The 27940-nt window shown below is 38.2% G+C and overlaps 1 protein-coding gene across 1 annotated transcript; it reads left to right on the top strand.

Moving 5' to 3' along the window:
- Positions 1-27726, top strand: FEM1C (fem-1 homolog C). The gene is made up of 3 exons (XM_053566912.1): positions 1-275; positions 1104-1818; positions 24911-27726. Exons 2-3 carry the CDS (start codon positions 1275-1277, stop codon positions 26218-26220), a joined length of 1854 nt encoding a protein of 617 aa, XP_053422887.1. The 5' UTR covers positions 1-275; positions 1104-1274; the 3' UTR covers positions 26221-27726.
- Positions 27727-27940: the final 214 nt, after the last annotated feature.

Below are 27940 nucleotides of genomic sequence, written 5' to 3'. Positions count from 1 at the left end.
TCCGGCCCCCGGCCCGCAGCCCATTACACCATCCGCCGCGGCAGCTGCTGCAACCGCTGCAGCCGGAGCAGATTGAGAGGGCGGGAGGCGGCTCGGCGTGGCGGGGCGGGGCGAACGGCGCGGCCGGATTCATTCCTGTGGGGCGCGGGGCATGGAGGCGCTGTGCGGCCGCAGGCGGAGAGGGGCGGCCCGGGCGACGGCGGGCACAACGGTTCCCATTTGAAGGGGGCGGCCCTAGCGGCCAGCGGCGGCGGCGAGGACTTGCCCCCGGGCAGGTAGTGGCGGGGGCTGACCGGGGCCGGGGCCGTGGCCTGAGGCGCCCGCGGGAGGCCTGGGCGGGAAGGCGGGCGGCGGGCGGGAGGCCACAGCCCTACCGGCCGGTCGGCGGGTTGGGGTCGATCGTGGAGGTGGGGCAGGGGCTGCTGTGTGTGGAGCGTGTAGAGTGAAGGTTACGTGGGGGCGACTGTGGTTTAACAACCCGCGGAGCTCCTGAGGGGCAGATGCAAGTGGGGCGGGCGAAGTTAGTGGCCACAGGGCGGCCGGATTTCCTGAGATCCTCGGGGGGTTTAAAGGAAAGAGAACCTTTCGGGTGAGGGCTGGGGCCGTAGCTGGCGGAGGTTTGGTGTGTCCAACCTTTTTGTTTCTCGTCGAAACCCGTCTCGGCCACAGTGAGGCCTTCCAGCCTCGCGCCCATGGTCGGCTCTTCTGCAGATAGATGGAAGGAAGAAGTGTTTCCGAGCCCAGGGCTCTGCCTCTTTGGGTTGTACTCGCCCTGAGCGTGTGCAAAGCAAAACTAGAACAAAGCTTGGCCGGTTAGAGCTGGAGGCGAGAAAACCGGTTGCCTGTGATGTTTAAATTTTCCGCACACGAGGAAGAGACTGCCGCCCCACCAAAACATTCGGGTCTCTGCGTGTTCCCGTCTGTGTGTTCCTTTTCCACTTTTTTCGGGGAGTGGGGTACGCGATGGAATAATCCCTAAGTATGGCGCCCCCCCCCCGCCTCTTGCCACAAAAGTGGAAATTAAGAAAATTTAAATAGTGTTTTTGCCTTCACCTATGGAAAATTCAAAATTACTTTTTTTTTTCTTTCTCTCTGGTTGTCAGATGTTGGAAGGAAGTAGGACAGACCCTACTCTCCGTGGTTTTATATCCGTTCTGGTGTGCAGTGAATTAACATTGCACTTTGGTTCCTGTAACTCCTGCCTGTGTCGATAGAGTTAAGCTGGATCTCTGCTTCGAAGGATAAATAAAGCACAGCCTTTCAATTGGACATAAATGGATCTAAAGACAGCAGTATTTAACGCAGCTCGGGATGGCAAACTCCGACTTCTTACTAAGTTGTTGGCAAGCAAATCCAAAGAGGAGGTTTCCTCCTTGATCTCTGAAAAGACAAATGGGGCCACCCCACTCTTGATGGCTGCGAGGTATGGGCACCTTGACATGGTGGAGTTCCTCCTAGAGCAATGCAGCGCCTCCATAGAAGTCGGGGGCTCTGTAAATTTTGACGGCGAAACCATTGAGGGGGCTCCTCCTTTGTGGGCAGCTTCTGCAGCAGGACATCTGAAGGTGGTTCAGTCTTTGTTAAATCATGGAGCGTCTGTCAACAACACAACTTTAACCAATTCAACTCCTCTTCGAGCTGCATGTTTTGATGGCCATTTGGAAATAGTGAAGTACCTTGTAGAACACAAAGCTGATTTGGAAGTGTCAAATCGACACGGGCATACGTGCTTGATGATTTCGTGTTACAAAGGACATAAAGAGATCGCTCAGTATTTACTTGAAAAGGGGGCAGATGTTAACAGAAAAAGTGTTAAAGGTAAGTTCAGCTTTGTTTTTGTTTTTTAAGCATCTACCACTTATTTTCAGGAAGTTTGATATGTAATTATAAGCACTGGTGTTGAGTATAAACGTTGACAGACCTGTTTAGATTAGGTAGTTCTTACAGTATAACCTTGTATAGTGTTTTTCTGATATTGAACAAGTGTGATAGAAGACTTCTGTCACTATGTTGAGCAGCATTTTCTCTCGGAGTTTTTCCAATCCCTGGGAAATGGGTCTTCCAAAGTTACAGAGCATATTAATAATAGTTGAGCTAAGCCCTTAGGTTTGTGTTTAATCTACCTGAGAGTACAGTTAAATGTAATACATTTTTCTTACTTTTTTTAGGAAAAAGGTTTAGTTTTTTTTAGGAAAACCTTCGTGTCGGAACTACTATATTTAATGAGTCATCATCTTGTTTGTTCTAGGTAGGCATTTCATTTGTTACTGTCAGAGAAGGCTAGGCCAAACTGACCTCGAAGGATTCCTATCAGTGGAAAAGAAGAAAATCTGTTCACTTAGTCCGTATTTATTTGTGGCAAATAGTTCTTTTATATAGGATATATATAAAATACAGCAAGAGAGAAAACAGATTTTTAAAACTGCTGCTATACTGAGAGTGCAAAACAAGGACTTGGTTAAACAGATGTGGATTTGTTGGCTAGCAACAATGTAAACACCTTTGTACAGAAGAAGAGCTCAGGTTTACAAATCTGTATAATTTTAATTGACTGTAATAAACTGAGAGCAGCAAATGATAGTTTAGAATTTTTTTAAACCCTTAAAAGCAACAGTTCTTATAGCATAAATTTCATACTTTGGAAACTTATTTTCCTTAAATCTATTTATACAACAGCAAAGTAATTTACAACCTAATTTTTTTTTTTTTTTTTTTTTTTTTTATTGTTGGGGATTCATTGAGGGTACAATAAGCCAGTTACACTGATTGCAATTGTTAGGTAAAGTCCCTCTTGCAATCATGTCTTGCCCCCATAAAATGTGACACACACTAAGGCCCCACCCTCCTCCCTCCATCCTTCTTTCTGCTTCCCCCCCCATAACCTTAATTGTCATTAATTGTCCTCATATCAAGATTGAGTACATAGGATTCATGCTTCTCCATTTTTGTGATGCTTTACTAAGAATAATGTCTTCCACTTCCATCCAGGTTAATACGAAGGATGTAAAGTCTCCATTTTTTTTAATGGCTGAATAGTATTCCATGGTATACATATACCACAGCTTGTTAATCCATTCCTGGGTTGGTGGGCATTTAGGCTGTTTCCACATTTTGGCAATGGTAAATTGAGCTGCAATAAACAGTCTAGTACAAGTGTCCTTATGATAAAAGGATTTTTTTCCTTCTGGGTAGATGCCCAGTAATGGGATTGCAGGATCGAATGGGAGGTCTAGGTTGAGTGCTTTGAGGTTTCTCCATACTTCCTTCCAGAAAGGTTGTACTAGTTTGCAGTCCCACCAGCAGTGTAAGAGTGTTCCCTTCTCTCCACATCCACGCCAGCATCTGCAGTTTTGAGATTTTGTGATGTGGGCCATTCTCACTGGGGTTAGATGATATCTCAGGGTTGTTTTGATTTGCATTTCTCTAATATATAGAGATGATGAACATTTTTTCATGTGTTTGTTAGCCATTCGTCTGTCGTCTTTAGAGAAAGTTCTATTCATGTCTCTTGCCCATTGATATAAGGGATTGTTGGCTTTTTTCATGTGGATTAATTTGAGTTCTCTATAGATCCTGGTTATCAAGCTTTTGTCTGATTGAAAATATGCAAATATCCTTTCCCATTGTATAGGTTGTCTCTTTGCTTTGGTTATTGTCTCCTTAGCTGTACAGAAGCTTTTCAGTTTAATGAAGTCCCATTTGTTTATTTTTGTTGTTGTTGCCATTGTCATGGCAGTCTTCTTCATGAAGTCTTCCCCCAGGCCAATATCTTCCAGTGTTTTTCCTATGCTTTCTTTGAGGATTTTTATTGTTTCATGCCTTAAATTTAAGTCCTTTATCCATCTTGAATCAATTTTTGTGAGTGGGGAAAGGTGTGGGTCCAGTTTCAGTCTTTTACATGTAGACATCCAGTTCTCCCAACACCATTTATTGAATAGGGAGTCTTTCCCCCAAGGTAAGTTCTTGTTTGGTTTATCAAAGATTAGGTGGTTGTAAGATGTTAGTTTCATTTCTTGGTGTTCAATTCGATTCCAAGTGTCTATGTCTCTGTTTTTGTGCCAGTACCATGCTGTCTTGAGCACTATGGCTTTGTAGTACAGACTAAAATCTGGTATGCTGATGCCCCCAGCTTTATTTTTGTTACTAAGAACTGCCTTAGCTATACGGGGTTTTTTCCGGTTCCATACAAAACGCAGAATCATTTTTTCCAAATCTTGAAAGTACGATGTAGGTACTTTGATAGGAATGGCATTGAATAGGTAGATTGCTTTGGGAAGTATAGACATTTTAACAATGTTGATTCTTCCCATCCATGAGCATGGTATGTTCTTCCATTTGTTAATATCCTCTGCTATTTCCTTTCTGAGGATTTCATAGTTTTCTTTATAGAGGTCCTTCACCTCCTTCGTTAGGTATATTCCTAGGTATTTCATTTTCTTTGAAACTATGGTGAAGGGAGTTGTGTCCTTAATTAGCTTCTCATCTTGACTGTTATTGGTGTATACAAAGGCTACTGACTTGTGGACATTGATTTTATATCCTGAAACATTACTGTATTTTCTGATGACTTCTAGGAGTCTTGTGGTTGACTCTTTGGGGTTCTCTAAGTATAAGATCATGTCGTCAGCAAAGAGGGAGAGTTTGACCTCCTCTGCTCCCATTTGGATTCCCTTTATTTCCTTGTCTTGCCTAATTGTATTGGCTAGAACTTCCAGCACTATGTTGAATAGTAAAGGTGACAGAGGACAACCTTGTCTGGTTCCAGTTCTAAGAGGAAAAGCTTTCAGTTTTACTCCATTCAGTAAAATATTGGCTGTGGGTTTGTCATAGATAGCTTCAATCAGTTTTAGAAATGTGCCACCTATGCCTATACTCTTCAGAGTTCTAATTAGAAAGGGATGCTGGATTTTATCAAATGCTTTTTCTGCATCTATTGAGAGGATCATGTGATCTTTATTTTTGCCTCTGTTAATATGGTGGATAATGTTTATAGACTTGCGTATGTTAAACCAGCCTTGCATCCCTGGGATGAAGCCTACTTGATCATGATGAATGACTTTTTTGATGATAAGCTGTAATCTATTGGCTAGGATTTTGTTGAGAATTTTTGCATCTATGTTCATGAGTGAGATTGGTCTGAAATTCTCCTTTTTGCTTGGGTCTTTTCCTGGTTTTGGTATCAGGGTGATGTTTGCTTCATAAAATGTGTTGGGGAAGATTCCTTCTTCCTCAATTTTTTGGAATAATTTCTGCAGTACAGGAATAAGCTCTTCCTTGAAGGTTTGATAGAATTCTGGAGTGAAGCCATCTGGACCAGGGCATTTTTTAGTTGGAAGCTTTTTTATTGTTTCTTTGATCTCAGTGCTTGAAATTGGTCTGTTCAGGAGGTCTATTTCTTCCTGGCTAAGTCTAGGGAGAGGGTGTGATTCCAAATATTGATCCATTTCCTTCACATTGTCAAATTTCTGGGCATAGAGTTTCTGGTAGTATTCAGAGATGATCTCTTGTATCTCTGTGGGATCAGTTGTTATTTCCCCTTTATCGTTTCTGATTGAGGTTACTAGAGATTTTACTTTTCTATTCCTCGTTAGTCTGGCCAATGGTTTATCTATTTTATTTATTTTTTCAAAAAACCAACTCCTTGTTTCATTAATTTTCTGAATGATTCTTTTGTTTTCAATTTCATTGATCTCTGATTTGATTTTGGATATTTCTTTTCTTCTACTGGGTTTAGGCTTAGATTGTTCTTCTTTTTCCAATTCCATAAGATCTCTTGTGAGATTGTTGATGTGCTCTCTTTCTGTTTTTCGAATGTAGGCATCTAAAGCGATGAATTTTCCTCTCAAAACTGCTTTTGCAGTATCCCACAGGTTTTGGTAGCTTGTGTCTTCATTGTTGTTATGCTCAAGGAAGTTAATGATTTCCTGTTTTATTTCTTCCTTCACCCATCTGTTATTCAACAGAAGATTGTTTAATTTCCATGCCTTTGGGTGGGGTTGAGCATTTTTGTTAGAGTTGAGTTCCATCTTTAGTGCCTTATGGTCTGAAAAGATACAAGGTAAAATTTCAATTCTTTTGATTCTGTTGATATTTGTTTTGTGTCCCAGGATATGATCAATTTTGGAGAATGTTCCATGGGGTGATGAGAAGAATGTATATTCTTTATCTTTGGGGTGGAGTGTTCTATATACGTCTATCAAGCATAGTTGGTCTAGGGTCTCATTTAAATCTCTTACATCTTTGTTTAATTTCTGTTTAGAGGATCTGTCCAGCTCTGTAAGAGGTGTGTTAAAGTCCCCTGTTATGACGATATTATCAGATATCATATTGCTCAGACTGAGTAAGGTCTGCTTCAAGAATCTGGGAGCATTTAAATTGGGTGCATAAATATTTAGAATTGAAATGTCTTCTTGTTGTAGTTTTCCCTTGACCAATATAAAGTGACCATCTTTGTCTTTTTTGACTTTAGTTGCTTTAAATCCACATGTATCTGAAAATAAGATTGCAACTCCTCTTTTCTTCTGAATTCCATTTGCCTGAAAAATTGTCTTCCAACCCTTGACTCGGAGCTTTAATTTGTCTTTTGAAGCCAGGTGTGTTTCTTGCAGACAGCAAATGGATGGCTTGTGTTTTTTAATCCAGTCAGCCAATCTATGTCTCTTCAGTGGGGAATTCAAGCCATTAACATTTATTGAGATAATGGATAAGTGTGGTAGTATTCTATTCATCTTATTTGGTGAGAGTCCATTGCTTAGTTTTATCTTTTGCATCAGTGTGGAGGTTAGGTTCTGTCCTTTGATTTCTGAGTTCTTACTTTGCTGCTGATCCATTGTGGTGGTCAGTGTGCAGAACAGGTTGAAGTATTTCCTGTAGAGCTGGTCTTGTTGTGGCGAATTTCCTCAATGTTTGTATATCCGTAAATGATTTGATTTCTCCGTCAATTTTGAAGCTTAGCTTAGCAGGGTACAGAATTCTGGGCTGAAAATTGTTCTGTTTAAGTAGATTAAAGGTAGATGACCATTGTCTTCTTGCTTGGAATGTTTCATTAGAGAAGTCTGTGGTAACTCTGATGGATTTGCCCCTGTAGGTCAACTGGCGCTTACTCCTGGCAGCTTGCAGAATCTTTTCTTTTGTCTTGACTTTGGACAGGTTCATCACAATGTGTCTTGGAGAAGCTCGGTTAGAGTTGAGGCAACCCGGGGTCCGATATCCCTCTGAAAGCAGTGTGTCAGAATCTTTGGTGATGTTTGGGAAATTTTCTTTTATAATATTCTCTAGTATGGCTTCCATTCCTCTGGGGCATTCTTCTTCCCCTTCTGGAATTCCTATAACTCGTATGTTGGAACGCTTCATAAAGTCCCATAATTCTGACAGTGAACGTTCTGCTTTCTCTCTCTTCTTTTCTGCCTCTTTTACTGTCTGAGTTATCTCAAGAACTTTGTCTTCTACCTCTGAAATTCTTTCTTCTGCATGGTCTAACCTGTTGCTGATACTTTCCATTGCATCTTTAAGTTCCCTAATTGACTGTTTTAGTTCCTTCAGGTCTGCTATATCCTTTTTATATTCTTCATATCGTTCATCTCTTATTTGATTCTGTTTTTGGATTTCCTTTTGGTTATTTTCCACTTTATTAGCAATTTCCTTCATTGTTTCCATCATTTCTTTCATTGTTTTCAACATGTGTATTCTAAATTCCCTTTCTGTCATTCCTAACATTTCTATACTGGTGGAATCATCTGCAGTAGCTACCTCATGGTCCCTTGGTCGGGTTGTTCTAGACTGGTTCTTCATGTTGCCTGGAGTTTTCTGCTGATTCTTCCTCATGAGTGATTTCTTTTATCTGTTTGCTTGCCCTAATTTTCCTTTCACTTCCTCTTGCTCTTTAAGTTCTTGTGCCTGTGGACTAAAGGTTACAGGACCAGAAGGGTGAGAAGGTTGAAGAGCAAAAAAAAAGGGGATGAAAGAAAGGAGGACCGAGTGATAAGAAAAAAAGAAAGATAGAGAAAGGAGAGGGGGTGGGTATAAGGAATATTGACAAAAAGAAGAGAGGCACAGAAAGAGGGAGACAGGGCAATATAGGTGTACAGTAGGGTACTTTGACACAACCTTAAAAAACCCCACCTTCTGGGGGTGCCCAGTTGCGTGGTTCCCTTGAGGTCAGCAGCTCTTTGCTAACCTGATCAGACACAGTACCCCACCTCCACCAAGTAGAGAGGAAAGACAAAAATGCTATAAATCAAACCAAAAGAAGCAAACAGAAAACTTTACAGGGATAAAATTGGGTGAAAAACCAAATTATATCGGTAGAAACACTAGCAAAAATGAAGTTGAAGTTATTAAAAAAAGCTGCAATGGGAAATTATAATTAAACTAGGAAAATTGAGAAAGAAAAAGGGATCTGTGTGGAAAAGATTGAAATTAAAAAAACAAAAGAATATCAGCAACGTCAAAATAAACAAACAAAAAAAACAACCAAGCAAAAAAAGAAAGAAAAAAATACACAACCAAAAACAAAGCAGTTTGTATATGTTATTGAATATTGTCTGGGCAACACGTGGTCTTCTGGGGTATGAGATGTTAGTCACAGTTCAGATACGACTGGAGGCTGCTGATTACTCAAACCCCAGCAGGTAGACACCCTGAATCTCTCTTCAGCCTACTTAAAAGGCACTTCGAAGTTGTAAACTTGTTGAGCAGATGCTTTCCCAGCTTTCTTGCTGGAATCGCTGCTGAAGTGGCTATCCACTTACTCAGTGTGCCAAGACCGGTCTCACTCTGCCCCTGAGGGTTAGGGCTGCAAGGCGGCTCAGACCCCACCCTTAGGCTACTTGGTTGCTGGGTTATCAGCTCCCACCCGTTTCTAGCTCTGCGACCCTGAGGGCGGAGCTTGCCGGGGCAGATCGCTGACAATGGATCCGTGTGACCCACCGCCAAACACTATTAGCTCCGTCTGGCTCAGCAGCTCAGACTGGGGCCCTAGACAACGGCCAAAGTTCTCGCACTCCCGCTCAGGCCTTCCCCAAGGCAGTTCAACTCAGTGCCAAGTCCAAGGACATCAAAACAGTTCACAGGTAAGGCCTTTCTGGTTTGCAGTCTCGCTGCTACTGAACTTACAGTTGTGGGCGGGTTTAGACGGATTGAACACACGCGACCCCTTGCCGGTTTTCCACGGATTTAGTCCTCCTCTTGGGGTCCAGAAGTCTCTCGCTGACTCCCTGTATCCTCATAGGAGTGATGATAGGCAGTTCCCACCAGCCAGAGACGCCTGGAGTCCTATCTCCCCAGACTCACGGTGCCCAGATGCAAGGAAGCTGTTACTCGGCTGCCATCTTGCTCCGCCTTACAACCTAATTTTAAAAAGCTATTAAAATTTAAAAGTAGCATACAGATATGTTAAAGAAAATTCAAACAGTACAAATTGGTTTACAATAAAAGATAAGTCTTATTACCTCTGATTTCCAGACCTGCACTCCACTGGCAACTACTATCTACAGTTTTTTTGTGTGTCTCTTAGAGATAGTCTGTGCAAATACACGCATACTTCTTTCCCTCTCTCTTTCTCCTCACAGTTGACACATACTGTTTTGTCTTTATTTATTTATTTTTAACCTCAATTTATTTTGGATGTCATTCAACTCACATAGCTACTTTATTCTGTTTCATAGCTATAGTATTTCATTGTATGAATGTACATAATTTATCTATGGACATTTAAGTCACATCTGGTATTTTCTAACATAAACCATCCCGCTATGTAAGAATAGCTATAGTATTTGGAATTGCTGAGTCAAAGTGAATGTGCATTGGTAATTGTGACAGTGTCTGGTAGCCTTTCAGGTTAACCAGGCAAGTATGAGGTACTACATAGGTACTGACCATATTCACTGCACATATGTGTAGTATGACCTTTTAAAAAAAATTGTAAAAATGATACAAGATCATTGTGGTTTTCTGAAATTTCTTTTCAGGGAAAGTATAAAAATCTCACAAAATTCCACTACTCAAGAGTTAATCCTTCCAAAGATAATTATGAATTTTGCATATTAGATATACAGTACTTTCAATTTATATGCTATTCTATAACCGTTTTAGCTTAATAAATGTTATCTTTAGTGTTATTATTTATAGCTGTATACTCTTCTACTAATGGAGTTTTATGTTGCTTCCAGTTTTTTAGCATGATTATCTTTAGAGGTAGGTAGTTGGGTCAAAAGGCACCATGGCTTTTTTCTTTTTTTAAACAACCATCATCTTTTGAAGAATGCTTAAGGGAACAAATTACTGCTGAACTATGTTAACATTGGGAATGCTTTTAAAGCATAACTAGAAGTGGAATGGTTAAATAGTATGGTTGGTTGGTTGGGCTTCTTGGATTTTTTATTTTTTAGGTTTTTTTATTCATCAGCTTAATGATGTACAGATTATTGATACACTCATATTTAAGTCACATTGGGGTATTTTTTTTTTTTTTTGTGGTTTTTGGCCGGGGCTGGGTTTGAACCTGCCACCTCCGGCATATGGGACCGGCACCCTACTCCTTGAGCCACAGGCGCCGCCCACATTGGGGTATATTTTAAACTCCTTTGTCATTGGAGCAGAGCACTGGTACTGTTTCCCTTAAATTTTCCAAAGCTGCTGTCTATACTTTTGGAGATATAGTGTATGAAAAAAACTACAGTGTCCCAAAAGTGGCCCCTAAAGTAGCCATACATAAAGAAAATGGGAAATTGTAGCTGAATGTATCTTTACTCATAAAATATTCATTACAAAATTTTACTAAGAGGTGGCCGACATGTAGGGAATATTTTGTTAAGAATATTTTGTAAATAAAGGTACATTTAGCTTCAATTTCCCATTTCCCCTAAGTATGGCAACGTTAGGGCCACTTTTGGGACTCCCCATGTAATATAAATAGCTCATATTTTGTCAGCATTTTTTCTAGTAAACTGTGAACACAATTTCATTACCTTTGAACTATTTCAGAAGAATATTTCCTTTATTATCACCATCATCTTATAGCCTTATAGGTGAGGGTGTATATGCCCCCTCTTTTGGCCAAATGGGCTGCTAATGCTAAGTCATTTTTTCCCTAGTGTCAATATCTGACTTTGTATCCAGCATGCCTTTAAAAAAAAATACGTTCAAACACATATAACATGAGAAGACAATTTCATACTAAAAATTGTTTTCAGATAGCCTCAGTTTATAACATATATAGATTTTATCACTTTGCGTGCAGAACTTTTACCTTTTCATGATGCCTTTCAATTTCAACAGGAATCGTCATAAATGTTGAGGGCAGATTAAAGTAAACATATACCCACCCCTACTCTGATCCTAAAGCTTCAGTTCTTTGATAATGATTCTCTTATTTATTCTGGATTTTTTAATGACTTAACCATAATTAAAAAAGCAAGAACCGGGTGGCACCTGTGGCTTAGTGAGTAGGGCGCCGGCCCCATATACCAAAGGTGGTGGGTTTGAACCCAGCCCCGGCCAAACTGGAACAAAAAAATAGCCGGGCGTTGTGGCGGGCGCCTGTAGTCCCAGCTTCTCAGGAGGCTGAGGCAAGAGAATTGCCTAAGCCCCAAGAACTGGAGATTGCTGTGAGCTGTGATGCCATGGTTCTCTACTGAGGGCGACAAAGTGAGACTGTCTCTAAAAAAAAAAAGCAGGTACCAGTTGAAACAGAGTCAGGGACAGTGGAGAAGACTCTTATATAGCAGCAAGGAAGGATTTTCCCCACTTTAAAAAGTGGAAAAGACCAGCAGGACTAGGGATAAAATGAAATAATTTCTTAAGATATTTTATGTGTTATCATGGTTGTGAGGGAAAAAATGCATGTGACTTATAGATTCCATTTTTAACAGGCATTTGATACTTGAATATATTATTTAACCCCTTTTCATTACTTTTTAACAGGATGTTGGCAGTTACACATGTTTTAACCTAAGAAGGAATTCATTAATTGAGAGAGTATTTGTTGAGTTACCTCAGTCTGCCAGACTTAGGATTTACAAAGATGAGTAAAACAAATCCTTGATTCCCTGCTCTTGAGGAGCTCATGGTTTGATCTGAGAGACAAGTTCATAAGCAGATACTTAACTCACAGTGTTGCTTAGTGCAACAGTTGTGCATTCTTTTATTAGATGTTTGGAAATACATAATACGTTATCCAAACTTATTTGGATAAACCCCAACAACTGAGAGGTCAAAGTGTTCCTTCTTTTCCTGTAACATTCCAAAAGAAGAGAAAGTTCTCGACATAGTTAGGGATACCTCATCAATTTAACATGACACTTGATTTTTGGGACAGGGGTTCCTATTTTAAAGCTATAGCCCTCAAATCAGAAGTGATGAGATAAGCTCCCCTCAGAGCTATCACACTGTTCTCAAAGCTTCGTGTATCAAGTAGTCTGTCATCTTTGGCTTTCTTTGGGTTGTTTGTTTGACTTTGAGTTGTTTTTGTTTGGACTCAGAATGAGATTTTTGCAGGTACACCATGAAGTTACTCAGACCCTTCAATTCTTTTACATCCTAACTGATGGGAATTGAGCAGCTGAAAGTGCCTGATTCAGTGCTGCAGGCCAGTAGAACCCCTGTGTAGATTGGGATTAGGAGACTGACCCTAGAAGACTCACTGTCCTCATTCATGGGGCAGTCATTAGACCCCCAAGGTAATTAAGGTAAATTGGTAATAAAGTAATTAATGCACACTTTCTATAGACAAGGCATTGTGTTGGACTTGTTGGCAGCTATGAGAAGATACAGGGCACCACATTTGTTAACTGCTACAGGAATAGTGTAAGCAATCTATGCTGTAGGATTTTAGAGTGTTGTCTAGGAACACCATGGAGAAATCAGAAATTAAATAGCCTTGAAAGGATTGGTGGGGGTTAGATTTGAAGAAGGGTGTTGATACAGTTTTGCAGGCTTAGTAATGGAGTAAGGAAAGGCACATTGAGGAATATGCTTGGAGGCTCCTAGGAATTGGAAAGTAGGCATGTTTGGACCAAAGGACAGTCAGGACTAGATTTATAAAGGACTTTGAGTTTTCAGTAAGGGAGTTTAATTTGAATCTTTATGTAGTGGCAAGCCAATGAAAGTTTTTCAGCAGAGAAATAACTGGACATTTTTTAGAGAAACTCATCTAACTGGATTCTACCACACCGTAAGGCTGTGAGGCTAGAGACCCGGTGTTTGTATCCTGTGCATTAATTAGGAAGAATATCTGGCCATTTGGTAAATGAGCTTCTTGTATGAACATTTTGGATTTTAGAAAAGAAAGAATATAAGCCCCTTGATGGCACTGTTTCTGTAGGGAAATATATACATGAAGACTTGAAGGGACAAAGTAGATGGTAATGGTCAAAAGTGAGTAGTATAGATAGAATTCTATATGGGTTCAGAAAAGGAAGAAATCCATGTAGGCACGGGACAGATACAGGTAGTATTAAAAGGCTTTGAGAGAGCTAGTTCAGGTAGTTTTATTATGGAAACTTTCTAACTTAATGGAAAGAATACATTGAAACACTGTACCTCACCTTACTTCAACAGTTATCCATTTGCCCAAGTTTTAAAACACTGTATGTTTCTCTGCCTACCTCCTGTTTTCTGTAGTAGTTTAAAGCAAACCCAAGGCATCATATTATTTCTCGTACACAATAGAGGCATTTTAGAGTATAGAAGTATTTCTTTGAAATTTTATGTTTTTGGCGTGGCTCCTGTAGCACAGTGATTACAACACAGGCCACATACAGCCAGGCTGGTGGGTTCAAACCCAGCCTGGGCCAGCTAAACAACAATGACAACTGCAACAACAGCAAAAGAAAAAAATCTGGACATTGTGGCAGGCGCCTGTAGTCCCAGCTACTTGGGAGGCTGAGGCAAGAGAATCACTTAAGCCCAAGAGTTAGAGGTTGCTGTGAACTATGACACTGCAGCACTCTACCAAGGGTGACATAGTGAGACTCTGTCTCAAAAGGAAAAAAAAAAAATATTTTTTTCCTTCACTCTAAACATGCAAGAATCTGAAGTGTATTATAAGTCTCCCCTGTCAATTAAAAACTGTTGGTATTCAGATAATAGGCTAAGATAGTAATTGTTGTTATGGTAGATTGATAATTTTAGTGTACGTTAGTATTATTTGAGAGTGTTGGAAGCTGAAGTTTTCTTTTCCTTCATGACTTTGAAAACTCTTCCCAACTGTTGATTACTTCATCATACCTATTGCAGAGAAAAATAAATAGAGAAAGGAAGACTTAAAATTTTATTCTACTGTGTAACATGTCTGTATTTTTATTTAATGATAATATTTAACTTATTTGTTAAATTCATTAACATTTTAATCCTAAAAGTTCCATATTCTTTTTCCTTTTACTTTCTCTCTGTCCTCAGAGAAACTTGATTTCCTAGTTGAACAAGCTAAGCTGTAGTCAGTAGGGAAATGTTCGTGTGGTCCTCTGTCCCCAAAGATTGGATTTTAAACTGTGAATCCTTTCAGAATTGAATGGAGTTTTGTGAAAATGAGTAGATCTTGAGCACCACTGCTATTTCAGTGTTGTTGACAGCAACTGAACTTAAGACAAAACTTACTGGTCTTTGAGTACATGTGGTTTCCTCATTGGATTCATCTTTATCAGATTTTCAGAGATTGGTTAATTAAATTTGTTTGTTTGAAATTGAGGAAGCCCTGAATAGTCTAGAAACTTACGCTATTGAGGCTTCAGGAATATGTAATGGAAGATAAAAGATAGAAGAGGTAAGGAGAGGCTCAGATAAAGAAGTCACATGGATGCAAATCTGACCAAAACATCTTTCTTTTTTAATTTACTCCTTTCAGGAAAAGCTGTGATTGAATGGGGAGTCTGAACTAGAGCCGCCAAGGAAAGGAATTGTAATGTTGAAGTTTCAGTCCTTAAATTAGCTTTTTACACACATTAGTTGTTTTAGTTCCACTGCTCTTAGTCTTGAAAATTCTGCTTAACATCAAGACCCATTTCAAAAGCAATTCTTGATCTCCCTCAAGTTATAAGATTGTACTTCTGTGGGTACAGATATTTTTTAGCATTAAACTTAGTGGTGAGCTCAAGGACCTGTATTGTTATTATAAAATTTCTATCTGTCCCTATCTCAGTACCTTATACAAAGAATTAATAAAGGGAGGGCACATAGTTGTCGTGGCACTATCTGTCTTTCTTTTTTTCTAGACACATGTTAGCCCCGGCCACAAAATTGAGTAAGAATGGGTTAGTGCCAGGCATTATAGGCTAAAGAGGGATGAGAATAGTTTTTTATACATTTCCAAACAAATCTATTATAGTAAAAGAACCTTTAATTTCTGCTTCTATCAATCAAAACTTACTTTTTCCAAAAATATAGTATTTTAATTTTAATTGGATTTTAAAACAGCTTTATTGAGATTTATTTCACATACCATTCACCCATTTAAAGTGTTAATTCAGTGGGTTTTAGTTTGTTTTTAGAATTGTGCAACCACCACAATCTTTTTCCTCACTCCCCTCCAAAACTCCTTTATCTATTGACAGTCACTCTCTCCTGTCCCTTCTCTTCCCCCTATCTGCGGTAAGCAACCGCAGATCTTCGTGACTCTGTAAATTTGCCTGTTATAAACATTTGGTACAAATGAAATCATGTATATGGTCTTTTGTGACTTCTTTCACATAGCATAATGTTCTCAAAGTTCATCCATTTTGTGGCATATATCGGTACTTTCATTTCTTTTTATTGCTGAATGTTGCTTCATTTGTATATACCACCTTAATCCATCTGGCAGTTGATGAGAATTTGGGTTGTTTCTACCTTTTAGCTATTAAAGTAATTCTGCTATGAACATTCATGTACAAGTTCTTCTGTGGATATCTGTTTTTATTTCTCTCAGGCATATACCCAGGAGTGGAACTGTTGGGTCACATGGTAGCTCTATATGTAATCTTTTAAAGAACTGCCAAACTGTTTTCTAAAGTGGCTTTACCAGTTTTCATTCCTATCAGCAATGTAGGAAGGATCCAATTTCTTCACACCCTCTCCAACACTTGTTGTTACCCTTCTTTTTTAATATAGCCATTTTAAGAAGTGTGAAGTGCTATCTCATTGTGATTTTGATTTATATTTCTCCAGTGGCTAATGATGTTGAGTATCTTTTCGTGCACTTAATTGACACGTAGTTATAAGGTATTTGAATATCTTCTACATATGAACTTCATATCTCACTACATATGAATCTCATATCTTACTACGTATGAACTTTTCTATGCATGAAACTGTGTAATCTAGTTGTAAAATGCACCCCATTCCTGCTTTGATGTACATTTAATTTTACAGTAAATAGGAATGATGAAAATGTCATTTCTGTATGGTATAAAACAGTTTGACCAGGCCCACCTTTTAAATTTATATTCATGTGACTTGATATATTACACATGTTAGCTATGTGGCAAATGTTATGTAGCAAACAAGCAAGATTCCGCCTCTATTTCCCTACTAGTCCAGAAACAGCAGCATAGGCATCAGTGGGACCCATCCAGATCAGCTGAGTCAAAATCTGCATACTGTGATCTTCTGGTGATTTTGTATGTTGAAGTTTGAGAAGCACAGTTTTATCTGACTTACTCTCACACTCACACACTCTATGTCTCTCTTAGCTTGACCAGCAGAACCACATACCCACACAGCAGAACCTATCAAATTGTTATTGCTAGAAAATGCAATTTTACTTATAGGCATTTTGTTAAATACAGTAGAACCTCCATAGTTGACTACTTCTCTACAGTGATCACCTTCTTCAGTTAACCTAATTTTTGTAGACTGGACATGCACCACGTATTTGTATCAGTACAGTAGACCTAGTTCCTTATGTTGACCACCTCTGTATGTTTGACCCGTTTGTTACAGTCTTTTGGGTGATCAACTTACAGAGGTTCTACTGTATTTTGCCGTCTTTATGAAGACTTATTTTATTAAAAAAGTCTGGGCTCAGTGCCTGTAGCCTGTGGTTAGGGTGCCAGCCAAATACATGGGGTTGGCGGGTTCAAACTAGGGCCAGGCCTGCCAAACAACAATGACAACAACAACAACAACTAAAAATAGCCTGGCACCTGTAGTCCCAGCTACTTGGGAGGCTGAGACAGAGAATCTCTTAAGCCCAAGAGTTTGAGGTTGCTGTGAGCTGTGATGCCATAGTACTCCACTGAGGGCAACATAGTGAGACTCTGTCTCTAAATAAATAAATAAATAATAAAAGTCTGTAAATACTGTCTAGTGCATGGACATGGTTTAGAAACTGACTTAATGAGTCTTAGTGATCTTACCCAAGTTGAGGTATTCATATGCCGTGTTGAAGTTCTTTTATGGCTTAAGTGGTTGATTGGTTAACCCTCATTTACCTTTATTTATTGTTCAAACAAACCCAAAATAGCTGTTGAATCCAGAGAATTCTTAGGCTCCAAACTGGTTCTTACCAAAAATAGTGGTATGTTTTTAGGTTATTTAATTTGAGAAAATATTGGCCCCATTTTTAGGCATTTAAACTTCACAGTTTAGCATGAATTTTTATCTTTTATGTGCCTGCTATCAAAAGATTTGCAGGTGTCTTTAAAATAAATGACCATGAAGTTTGGCAGTTCAGATAATTCTTGAGAAATACTACTGTTTTTAAATTCATGAGCACATACCATAGTTTCCTGCCCTTAATATCCATCTCAGAAGCATCTGAAGGAATATGGCTCTTTTCATTCTTCTAGATTTTCTTAGTACTGTTTCTGTGTCTAATTATGTAGTTGAAAATTAATGTATTTGGACTGTACTTTTAACTTTCTAAAGAAATGCTTTAACTAAATTAATACTTAATGAATGTAATGCCATTAGCTTGATTTTTAAGAAATGTCCATTTAACATACGTATCTTTGAGAAATCATACACACTTAAATCTGTGTTATTTAATATACAATTATATCTTTGTGTTTGAATGAGTATTCATTAGATTCATAGTGAACCTTTCATACCAGAAATAGCCTGAACAGGTGAGGTAGGGAAATATTCTTCTTTTAAAATTCATATTCCGGAATAGTGAGAGTTAAGCTTTATTTCCCATACTTTCTTTTTCTTTTTTTTTTTTTTTTGTAGAGACAGAATCTCACTTTATGGCCCTGGGTAGAGTGCCGTGGCCTCACACAGCTCACAGCAACCTCCAACTCCCGGGCTTAAGTGATTATCTTGCCTCAGCCTCCCGAGTAGCTGGGACTACAGGTGCCCGCCACAACACCCGGCTATTTTTTGGTTGCAGTTTGGCCGGGGCCGGGTTTGAACCCGCCACCCTCGGTATATGGGGCCAGCGCCCTACCGACTGAGCCACAGGCACCGCCCTATTTCCCATACTTTCTAAAACTATGGATTTCTTCCTTATTGCCCTCCCTTCCTCACAAATAGTGCTTTGAGAATCAATGCTGTAGAATTTTGAAAGCTGTCTCAAAGATTTCGTGTTATTTCTTGAGGAAGCATGAAGGTTTTTGAATTGGAAGGTGATGTTATTAGTTGAAGTTTCATTAAGAGATTTGACTTATATTAGATATAACTTACTCATTGGAGTTTAGTGTGACTGGCACCTAAATATATCCTCAGAAATGATTGCTAGGGCACCAGTTACATACACCAGAGCTGGCGGGTTCAAATTCAGTCCCAGGCCTGCCAAACAACAATAACAACTGCAACAACAACAAAAAATAGCCGGGCATTGTGGCAGGCACCTGTAGTCCCAGCTACTTGGGAGGCTGAGGCAAGAGAATCGCTTAAGCCCAAGAGTTTGAGGTTACTGTGAGCTGTGAGGCTATAGCACTCTTCCCAGGGCAACAGCTTGAGACTGTCTCCCAAAAAAAAAGATGGCAATACCCTGAAATGGCATTTGGGAGACATGGGCTAAATGTTTTATCACTAATGTCTCTGTGGTATTCCTATTTGTATGTAGAATAAGTTTATCTTCTATGTCTCGTGTAGTTAAAAATATATAAGAGTAAAAGGGGGTAACAGTTAAAAAAAATTTAGGAAAACAGAAAATGCCATATTAACATTCTTATAGTTTTTCATTAAATTCTGATTTTTATTATTTGCTTCTACTTTCTCTGGGTTTAATATACTGTTAGCTGTGTTGTTAAGCCTTTCTTCTTTTCTAATATGTACGTAAGGCTCTGTGTACCCTTTAAAGTGTAGTCTTAGCCACATCTCACAAGATTTGTTTTCATTGTCAACCAGTTAAAATTGTTTTCCAATTTCTGGTTGGTTTTTTCTTTTGGCTGGGGCTGGGTTTGAACCCGCCACCTCCGGCATATGGGACCGGCGCCCTACTCCTTGAGCCACAGGCGCCGCCCTGTTTTCCAATTTCTATTGGGCTTTTTTCTTTGGCCTACGAATTATTTAGAAGTGAATTTTTTTTTTTTTTTTGTAGAGACAGAGTTTCACTTTATCGCCCTCGGTAGAGTGCCGTGGCCTCACACAGCTCACAGCAACCTGCAACTCCTGGGCTTAAGCGATTCTCCTGCCTCAGCCTCCCTAGTAGCTGGGACTACAGGCGCCCGCCACAACGCCCGGCTATTTTTTGGTTTTGCAGTTCGGCCGGGGCCGGGTTTGAACCCGCCACCCTCGGTATGTGGGGCCGGTGCCTTACCGACTGAGCCACAGGCGCTGCCCAGAAGTGAATTTTAAAATGTCCAATATACAAGAGATTTTTCTAGGTATCTTTTTGACATCTAACGTCATTATATTGTGATCTTAGAGACTTGCTTTATGGACCAGAATGTGGTCAATATTTGTATATGCTGCATGTATCCCTGGGGGAAAAAATGCTTTTCTATAGTTGTTGAGTTTTTTTCTCTGTATTAAAGACAGTGTAGTAGTTATGTGTGCATATCTTCTAGCTCTAGTGTTCTTTTATATATGCCAGTTAAATTAACTTTGTTAATTGTTTTTAAATCTTCTTATGCTTATAGTTTGGTGTTCTAAAATGAGACAGATGTGTTCAGATGTAATGTTTTTGTGGATTTGTCTGATTTTACTTGTAGTTCTGTTGATTTTTGCTTTATATAACTTAAATCTATGTTATTAGGTAAAAACAAATATAGAATTATATCTTTGTGTTTTGAATTTTATATCATTATAAAATGTTCCCTGCTATCTAAACCTGCATTTTAAAGTGTACTTTGATATTTTAATATCCGATAGGCTCCTTATATTTAATTTTTGCTTATGGTATATATTTTTTCACCTTCTCTCTTCCAAAGACTTTCTCTATCCTTATATTTAGGGTGTGTCTCTTGTAAACAATGTGTCTTGTTTTCTGTTTATATAGTCAGTCTGACAGTTTCTATCTTGTAATAGAACCACTTAGTTCTCTTAAATTTAATGTAATTTCTGATATTTGGATTCTAATTTTCTGGTTACCTTCTACCTTTTTGATTTTTATTTGGCCTGATTTGTGTTCCTTTGTCTTTTCTATTTTGCCTTATTTGATTTTTTTCTCTATATTAAGATAATGTAGTGGTTATGTGCACATACCTTCTAGCTATTTTAGTGGTTATCCTAGATAGTACCACTTCGACTTACCAAAGGCCAACATAAATTTCTAATTTTGTATCTTTTCAACAATGCAGAGATCTTAGAACACTTTAACTCTAGTTGTCCTGCTTTTATGCCATTGTTGTAAAGTATTTTATTTCTATATCTATCTATATATATATATATCTCTCAAGCCTTACAGGATATTTATATTTTTAAATTCTGTATTTACTTAGATTTACCCACAAATTAACACATTTTTGTTGATATTTATGCCCACAGTTCTAAGCTTCTATGTGGCTCAGCTTTCTTCTGTCTAATGAACACCCTATAGTATTTAGGTCTGCTGGTAGTAAATCTTAGTTTTCCCTTTCTCTTTTCTCTCTGAAATGGTCTTTTATTTTCACATTTATCATGATGTGAGTATAGAATTCTAAGTTGGCAATTACTTTCTTTATTGCTTTTAAATATCATTTCATGTTTCCTGGGATCTGCTGTTCTTCGTGAGAATTTGCTATCAGTTTGATTGTTGTTCTCTTACAGGTAATTTTCTACCTGTTCTCTGATTTTTGAGATTTTTCTCTTTGTTCTTAGTTCTCAGCAGTTTTGCTATTGTGTGGCTCAATGTTTTTTCATTTTATTTATCCATCTTGGAGTTTATAAAACTTATTAAATTTGTAGTTTAAGTTTTCATCGGTTTCTGAAAATCTCAGATACTATCTCATTAAATATTGCTTTTGCCTCAAGAATTACGGTTTTGAGTATGTTATCCCCTCTGACATTGTTCCCTGTGCTTTTCAGCTTTTACTGCTCCATGCTTCTTTCTGTATATTTTCATTTGACCTGTCATCTAGTTCACTAATTGAGCTGTGTATAAATCTGCCTATAAAAATACTCATTGAGTTTTTCAGTTCTAGAATATCCATTTGATATTTTTAAAGTTTCCACTTTTCTATTGAATTCTCAATTTTAAAAAGTCTTTGAATATTCTGAACTTGGTTATTTTAAAATGTGTGTTAGTAACTCGATTATCTGGATCTCTTGTTATGCCTGTAAGCTCTAATTTCTCTTGGTTTTTGTTGTAGTTCCTTGGTTTTTGTTCATTATTTTTGATTGGATACCAAGCATTACATATGAAGAATATAAAAAATAATTTGAATCCTAGTATGATAACATCTTCTTCTAAACACTATTTGTATTTGCATGTAGCTTTTGATTATGTATACTAGCATCTTGGATTATTTTAATTCACTGTTGAGATGATTTTAAATTAGATTTCAGTTCCTGTGATGGCTTGTCTATTAGCAGTTTACTTTGACTTCCTAGGGTGTAGCCTTCAGAGCTGTAACGTAAAGTGTGGGGAATTTTCAAAATTCCCCTCTATGGGGACTGTGAATCCATTTTTCTCCTTTAGCCCTGCAGGACTGCTAAAAGGTTTGCTTAGGTTTTCAGCTGTCTGTTCCAAAATCACTGGAGGCCATTGTAAGAAAGTTGCCTCAAATTCTGGACTTTACTTCTCTAGTATCTTTGCCTCCTAGATACTGTCCCCTTGTTATCTCTTAAATTCTGTGAGGCAGCTTTTTTAAAATTCCTTTTTTTCAAGGACCAGGCATGGTGAATTATGCCTGTAATCCTAGCATTCTGGGAGGTTGAGATGGGTGGATTGCTTGAGCTCATGAATTGGAGACTAGCCAGAGCAAGATTGAGACCCCATCTCTAAAAAAAAAGTAGCCGGAGCATTGTGGCGGGCGCCTGTAGTCCCAGTTACTTGAGAGGCTGAGGCAAGAGGATCGCTTGAGCCCCGGAGTTTGAGGTTGATGCAAGCTATGATTCTGTGGCACTCTACCTGGGAGGAGAGGGCAAGAAAGTGAGACTGTCTCAAAAAAATAAATAAATAAAAATTCCTTTTTTCAGCTTTACTAGTTCTTAGTGGGAGGATAATCATATTACAAGTTACCTCTGCCATTACTGGATGTGAAAAATCTTTCTTATTTTTTTTAAAGCTACCTTTAAGAAAAAAGTAGGTATATTCAAAATAAATATAGTCTATCATTTCAATAAAGAAATGCAGAAATGTAGGGCGGTGCTTGTGGCTCAAGGAGTAGGGTTGCCAGCCCCATATATGGTGGGTGGCAGGTTCAAGCCTGGCCCTGGCCAAAATTGCAAAAAAAAAAAAAAAAAAAAAAAGAAATGTAGAAATGTAATTGACTTTTGCTACAGTATACTACTAAGATTAGAGAAGAATGCCATCTGAACTTTCTTTTTATATTCAGATTTCTCCTTATATTATTTCTTAGAAAAATAAGCATAACAAATGTTTTAAATTCAATACTCAGTAGGAGTCCTGTTTAATTGAAATGATTTTGAACAAATGAACAGCAATTGTCAGAAGTTGTGGGCGCGCTTAGTGCTTGGTTACGTTGCATATTGCTAAAACATTTTTATCAGATACTATTTCTTGTAGATCATTGCTATCAGAGTCAGAATAAACATATCCAGAATATTTATGTAGTCCTTATAGATATCATGAAAGACTAAACAAGATACATTTGTGGAAAGATTGAATTTTTAAGGTATGATAATTGTTTTTTCTAATTTTACTTAGTAGATTTGTTAGTTGAAGTATTCAGATTAAACCACATTCTGTTATACATACTGTGTTGGGGGTCTGCAAATCCACCCTTGTATTTAAAGGTGACTCGCCATATAGTTTTACCCACAGCTAAGATTTATTATAGTAATGTATGTGATAAGGACATGCAGTTGGATCACAAAATGGGGAAAGCACAGGTGAGGTTTAGAGGAATCTGTGTGTAGGCATTTTTATGTTGTCATGAGGGAAGAGCAACACTGTTCCGTAGCAGTGAATATGCATGGGCGCTATGTTTCTGCTCACAGAAACCCATGTGAGACTCCAGATTTTTATCGAGGGCTGATCATGTAGGTACCCTTTTCCTAGCATATGTCCAAAATTTCAGACTCCTAGAAGAAAACTCGGTGTTCAGTATAAACTTCATTATTGGTGTGAGCGGTTTAGGAAAAGTCTCATATGAGTATAAAGTTACTGGACGAGTTCCCTGATGCCAGCCACGGGTCAACCTTGCAAGTAGGTCTTTCTAAGGATAGTAGTCTCAGCCTGCTATATTAACTTTTTTACAGACATGACTATAGTGACTGTTGAAATTTTCTGCATTGTTTATAAATATCAAAGGTCTGCATGATAATTTTTATTTTGATGAGTAGTAAAATGTTTTATCTTTAAATTTAGATAGCTAGAATACCTGGTATTTATAATGTTTTAATATGTTTCTTACAGACTTTTACTAATGTGCCAGTGCCTGTTGTTTTAATCTATGTGTGGGAAGAAGAGGACAGTGTTAGAACATTTAGTACATCTAAAAAGAATGTTTAAAAAATTAAATTATAACAGGAAATAATGCATTATGAAAAGATGCTTCAGATGTCTTTTTTTAAAGTTCATATTGAACTCATCACATATTTTTCAGATTTCAGTGGACTTGTTTTTCTTATGGGAGTTTTTTAAGGGAAGTACTTTGTTACCATGAATTTTGCTTAAAGCAGCTGAAGTTCGCTTGGCACTCAGAAAAAAATATTGAAAAAGTAATTTCTAGGCCATGCACAGTGGCTCATGCCTGTAATCCCAGCATTTGGGAGGCTGAGGAGGGTGGATTGCCTGAGCTCACAGGTTTGAGACCAGCCTGAGCCAGACCAAGACCTCGTCTCTAAAAATAGCTGGGCGTTGTGGCAGGCGCCTGTAGTTCCAGGTACTCAAGAGGCTGAGGCAAGAGAATCGCTTAAGCCCAAGAGTTAGAGGTTGCTTTGTCCCACTCTACCAAGGGTGACAAAATGGAGACTGTCTCAAAAAAAAAAAAAAAATGTAATTTCTGATTACTGTTAGAATCAAATTGAGGAATCTTAGATATTAAAGACTAGATTCCTTGTTTATAAACATGGAAGCTGACCAGAAAGTTAAGTGACTATCAGCAAAACTAGGCTTAGCTGGTACTTTTTATTTCATCCATTTTTAGTCAGAATATGCACTTGAAACAGTGAAAAATACCAAGAAGCTATGGATTAATTTTGAGTTTCATCTGGCAGCTTTGGATAGCTTTTTCTCCCTAATTTGGTCATGTTAACAAGTATCTATGGATCAGACAATAATTTTTGGTGCTGCAGATAATTTTTTTTCTCATTTGTAATCAAATTAAAGTATGTTCTACTTACAGGTGGCTTGGAGCTGTTTGCTTTTCTTTAGGTTTGAAAATACATGTACTACATTATATCCCGGTCCCTCAAAGTATATCTTTTTTCCCCTCTTTTAAAGGTAATACTGCGTTACATGATTGTGCAGAATCTGGAAGTTTGGACATCATGAAGATGCTTCTTATGTATTGTGCCAAGATGGAAAAGGATGGTTATGGAATGACTCCCCTTCTCTCAGCAAGTGTGACTGGTCACACGAATATTGTGGATTTTCTGACACACCATGCACAGACCAGCAAGACAGAACGTATCAATGCTCTAGAGCTTCTGGGAGCTACATTTGTAGACAAAAAAAGAGATCTCCTAGGGGCTTTGAAGTATTGGAAAAAGGCAATGAACATGAGGTACAGTGACAGGACTAATATAATTAGTAAACCAGTACCTCAGACACTAATAATGGCTTATGATTATGCCAAGGAGGTAAACAGTACAGAAGAGCTAGAAGGTCTTATTGCTGATCCTGATGAGATGAGAATGCAGGCACTGTTAATTAGAGAGCGTATTCTTGGTCCTTCTCATCCTGATACCTCTTACTATATTAGATACAGAGGCGCTGTCTATGCAGACTCTGGCAATTTCAAACGATGCATCAACCTGTGGAAGTATGCTTTGGATATGCAGCAAAATAATTTGGACCCTTTAAGCCCAATGACTGCCAGCAGCTTATTATCTTTTGCAGAACTATTCTCTTTTATGCTACAGGATAGGGCTAAAGGCCTGCTGGGTACCACCGTTACATTTGATGATCTTATGGGCATCCTATGCAAAAGTGTACTTGAAATAGAGCGAGCTATCAAACAAACTCAGTGTCCAGCTGACCCATTACAGTTAAATAAAGCGCTTTCCATCATTTTGCACTTAATTTGCTTGTTAGAAAAAGTTCCTTGTACTCTAGAACAGGACCATTTCAAAAAGCAGACTATATACAGATTTCTTAAGCTGCATCCAAGGGGAAAGAATAACTTCAGCCCTCTTCATCTGGCTGTGGACAAGAATACTACATGTGTAGGGCGGTACCCTGTTTGTAAATTTCCATCTCTGCAAGTTACTGCGATACTGATAGAATGTGGTGCTGATGTGAACGTCAGAGACTCCAATGACAACAGTCCCCTACATATTGCTGCTCTGAACAACCATCCAGATATCATGAATCTCCTTATTAAATCAGGTGCACATTTTGATGCCACAAACTTGCACAAACAAACTGCTAGTGACTTGCTGGACGAGAAGGAAATAGCTAAAAATTTGATCCAGCCCATAAATCATACCACCCTGCAGTGTCTTGCTGCTCGTGTCATAGTGAATCATAGAATATATTATAAAGGGCATATCCCAGAAAAGCTAGAGACCTTTGTTTCACTTCATAGATGATAATTTGACTGTATTTTAGCACTCTTAAAGCACGAATTGGTAACAGTTGTTTCATAAATGAGCACTGTTGTGATAACACCAGCATTCATTTAGCTTAATATCATCGTGCTGTCATTGGCTAAAGCATTATAAGCATCAAATTTACAAGATTGGTTTCCCAGTATTTAATATAAAAATACCATATAATATATTGTTTGTGAATTATCGAGAAATGTGATGTCATAATCAAATTTCTAAAATTGTCTGCCAAAGGCTTATTCATTCTGGTTTGTTTGCCGTTGGTGTTTGGTACAGAGTTAACTGTTTTTCAGTGGTGTCTTTATACTTTACTGCTTTGTGAATTTTATACAATTGAAGGTCTTTTTTTTTTTTTTCCCTGCTGCTTCCTTCAAGTTTCTCCTGTTTCCACTTTATTTTTTTTCCTAACCATTTCTACTACAATTTTTCCTCCTTATGGACACATGCTAGACTGTACAAACTTTATGGACTTGTTACCATTTGCAGTTACCATAAGTGCTTTATCTTCTCTATGCACCGGCTTAAACTTGACTGTTGTATGTTAGCATATTTTCTATGCAGCAGTTGGTTAACTTCAACTCAAAACACCGTTTTCTTAAGTTTGTTACAAAGTTCATTTTATGAAAGTACTCTTATAGCATGACAATTTTCAGAGCTGCAGGTTAGCTGGCTATCTTAGCTCAAGCTTTTTTGTTTGTTTTTTTCTTTACATCTGAGGTTTCTTTCTCTAACCCACTGAAATTATTGTGTGCTAAATTTGGGAAACAAATCTATTGTAACTCATTAACCCAATTGAAATTTAGGTCTGTCATCTTAATATATCATGCAGTAAAAGGAAGAATCTTCTAAAGTGACCCACCTTTCATGCTGCTCCAGCGTCGTCCTGCTTGTGCTGATGGTGTGACTAGGTGTAGAGAATTTGCTTAAATTTAACTTCAAAGCTTATCACACAGCTTAACAAGTCACAATTGAACTGCAAATCAGTTTTAGTTATAAAAAGAGCTAAAGCATGTCAGTGGCATGATGCTTGCCGAGCCAGATCTAGGCTTCTAGGATAATTAAGGTATTTTAGTATGCAATTTACTCCCATAGTATCAAAGGTCAGTAACAGTGTTTCTTTCTTCCTTCAAGCTTAAATATACCTTTGAAATAACTTGCATGAATTACTTTGGTCTCAATTATTTGTTACCCTAGTTAAACACAAAAGGTTGCAGTGCTTCCTGTTTCCTTACTGAAAGTTAGCTTTTCTTTTCTCTTTCTCTTTGTCTCTGTCTCTCTGTCTCTCTGTCTCTCCTTCACTAATTTGCTGTTGCCACAGAAAGGGCTCTTTTAACTTAAGAAAAGATAAATGAAAAGTATTCAAAAAGATTCAGGTAATTATCATTCAGCACTTTATTGTAATTCAGAATAAAATTTATGATGGCGTATTTGCCCTGCAAATGTCTTAATGAAATTGTTCTGAATAAAAAGTTCCTTATTGATTTGAGAGAAACTCAGTTTACCTGTGAGTTTAATGAGATGGATCACTCCTTTGGCTTTTTGTGTCAACATTTTATTCTGAGGGTCGATGTTGTGCTATTTAAGGAGTCCTCATTGCAGACAGTCACATTGTTTACCATCATCCTTAGTAAAAAACTTGTAACAAAGAGTAGTAAATAAAAGAACATTAGACTTTTGGGTTAAATAATTGAGCTTTAATTTT

Source organism: Nycticebus coucang, chromosome 17, assembly GCF_027406575.1.
Source record: "Nycticebus coucang isolate mNycCou1 chromosome 17, mNycCou1.pri, whole genome shotgun sequence".
Taxonomy (NCBI): Eukaryota; Metazoa; Chordata; class Mammalia; order Primates; family Lorisidae; genus Nycticebus; species Nycticebus coucang.
Note: the sequence above shows the minus strand (reverse complement) of the source record. Positions and strands in the feature narration are given on the sequence as shown.

Bases quoted from the DNA above. Each gene is read 5' to 3' on its own strand.
- FEM1C (XM_053566912.1), top strand. From the start codon at position 1,275: ATGGATCTAAAGACAGCAGTATTTAACGCAGCTCGGGATGGCAAACTC. The intron at 1,819-24,910 runs GTAAGTTCAGCT...CCTCTTTTAAAG, and splicing joins TAACAGAAAAAGTGTTAAAG to GTAATACTGCGTTACATGAT.